The sequence below is a fragment of the Carlito syrichta genome, unplaced genomic scaffold, assembly GCF_000164805.1.
Source record: "Carlito syrichta isolate Samal-C Ts95f unplaced genomic scaffold, Tarsius_syrichta-2.0.1 Scaffold313175, whole genome shotgun sequence".
In the NCBI taxonomy this organism is placed as follows: domain Eukaryota; kingdom Metazoa; phylum Chordata; class Mammalia; order Primates; family Tarsiidae; genus Carlito; species Carlito syrichta.
This window is the reverse complement of record NW_007257271.1, coordinates 624,162-626,463: the sequence shown is the minus strand read 5'-3', so window position 1 is coordinate 626,463 and position 2,302 is coordinate 624,162. Positions and strand designations below refer to the sequence as shown.

General features: G+C 41.3%; 1 protein-coding gene across 7 annotated transcripts in view; it reads left to right on the top strand.

The window, feature by feature from the left end:
• The window catches only part of CLASP2 (cytoplasmic linker associated protein 2), a 207,754-nt gene that overhangs the window by 169,666 nt on the left and 35,786 nt on the right, over positions 1 to 2,302 (top strand). For all 7 annotated transcript variants that reach the window (XM_008070162.2, XM_021718618.1, XM_021718620.1 and 4 more), the window contains one exon: positions 1,162 to 1,315. In XM_008070162.2, the coding sequence (XP_008068353.2) occupies positions 1,162 to 1,315 (154 nt within the window). The remainder of the gene's footprint in view (positions 1 to 1,161; positions 1,316 to 2,302) is intronic.

Sequence of the window (2,302 nt, the reverse complement as noted above, 5' to 3'; positions counted from 1 at the left end):
GGCACCTCAGCCTCCCAAAGGCACGGGATTACAGGCTGAGCCACCGAGCCCGGCTTATTTTAGACTTTTCAAATCACGTGGTCTTTGTGATCAGTACTCAAGTCTGCTGTTGGAGTACAAAACAGTCATAGACAATTTCTAAATAAATAAACATGACTTGGCTCTAATAAAATTTTACTTAGAAGCCGGGTACAGTGACTCACGCCTATAATCCCAGCACTTTGGGAGGCCGAGGTGAGAGAATTGCCTGAACCCACAGGTTCGAGACTAGCCTGGGCTACTTGGCGAGACCTCATCTCTACAATAAATCCAAAAAAATTAGCTGGGCATGGAGGCATGTGCCTGTAGTTCCAGCTACTTGGAAGGCTGAGGAGGAAGGATCGCCTGAGCCCAGGTCAAGGCTGTGGTGGCTGGGAGTGTGCCACTGCCCTCCAGCCTGGGCAACCGAATGAGACTCCAACTCCAAAAAAAAATTTTTTTTTTTTTACTTAGAGACACTGAAATTTGAGTTTTATATCATTTTTTGTGTCATAAAGAATTTTTCAATTTTTCTCAACCATTTAAAAATGTAAAAAAAGGCCAGGTTTGGTGGCTCAGCCTGTAATCCCAGCACTTTGGGAGGCCGCGGCAGGTAGATTGCTTGAGCCTGGGTTTGAGACCAGCCTGGGCAACTTGACGAGACCTCGTCTCTATGATAAATAAATTTTAAAAATTAACTGGGCATGGTAGCGCACACGTGTAGTTCTGGCTACTTGGAAGACTGAGGCGGAAGGATCACCGGAGCCCAGCAGGTCGAGGCTGCGGTGGCTGTGAGTGTGCCACTGCACTCTAACTCAAAAAAAAAAAGTAAAAAAATTCTTAGCTTACAAGCCATCCCACAGTTCTCTGACTCTTGGTTAATTAGAACATTTTTGAAGATGGAAAGACAAACCAGTTATTAAGAGTTTTGCACTCGAGAATCTCTGTAAGCTGTCTTTCGTTGTAGGACAAAGGGACATGTACTTTTACATGTAATAGCTGCCATGTTTTATTTTGTTAATTATGCTTTGGGGAACACACATTCTCTAATCTTGTCTTTATAAATATTCTACATAATCTCTTCAATGTGTTTTGTATTTTAAAACTACACATAAGTAAATATTAGTGTTATCTTTTTTGTAGTGCATTTGATTATGACACAGAAAATATGAACTCAGAAGATATTTATAGCTCTCTTAGAGGTGTCACTGAGGCAATCCAGAATTTCAGCTTCCGTAGTCAAGAAGATATGAATGAGCCATTGAAAAGGGATTCTAAAAAAGATGATGGTGATTCAGTGAGTATTTGAATATTCTTATTTAGCAGACTGTTTCATTGTTAATTAAAAGTTTGGTTTTTTTTAACTTTTCTTTCTGTCATTTTCAGATATACTTTTCTATGAATCAGTCACTCTACAAAGTATTTACTTTATCTACCACATGCCAGGCACTATGGGTGTGAGATTTACAAGATAAAGATGCTGCCTTCAAGTTCATTTTAGATTCTCATATATATGGAAGGGAAGGCATAGTGACTCACATCTGGAATCCCAACACTTTAAGAGGCCAAGGCTAGAGGATTGCTTGAGGCCAAGAGTTTGAAATCAGCCTGGGCAACATAGCAAGACCTCATCTGTGCAAATTTTTTTTTAAATTAGCCAGATGTGGTGGCGTGCCTGGCTTCTTGGGCGGCTGAGGCAAAAGGATCACTTGAGCCCAGACACTCGATAATTGCACCACTACACTCCAGCCTGGATGACAGAGCAAGACTGTCTCTAAATAAATAAATAAATGGATTTTCACCTAGAGATGAGTATTAGAGTTTTATGTTGGAATGTGCCTTGTAGGAAAGTGAATCTATTTTAGATTGTGTGATCAAGAAAGGCCCCTTTCAGGACATTTGCGTTGAGACTTAAATAAAGTCCCACAAAATCTAGAAGACAGTTCCATGAAAGAATTAGCAAATGCTTAAAGACACTTAGATGGGAACAAGCTTTGTGTAGTTGAGGATTAGGAAGGAAGCCAGTATAGTTGGAGCATTATGAGAGAGAAAGGGAGTGTGACGTGGGTCTCTGTCTCCCAGGCTGGAGTGCAGTGGCACCATAGCTTACTATAACCTTGAACTCCTGTGCTCAAGCAGTTCTCCCCAGCCTCCTAAGTAGCTAGGGCTACAGGCACGGGCCACCATGCCTGGCTAATTTTTTTTTTTTTTTTTTAGTATAGACAAAGTGTGTGTGTGTGTGTGTGTGTGTGTGTGTCTGTGTGTGTGTGTGTGTGAGTGCCTG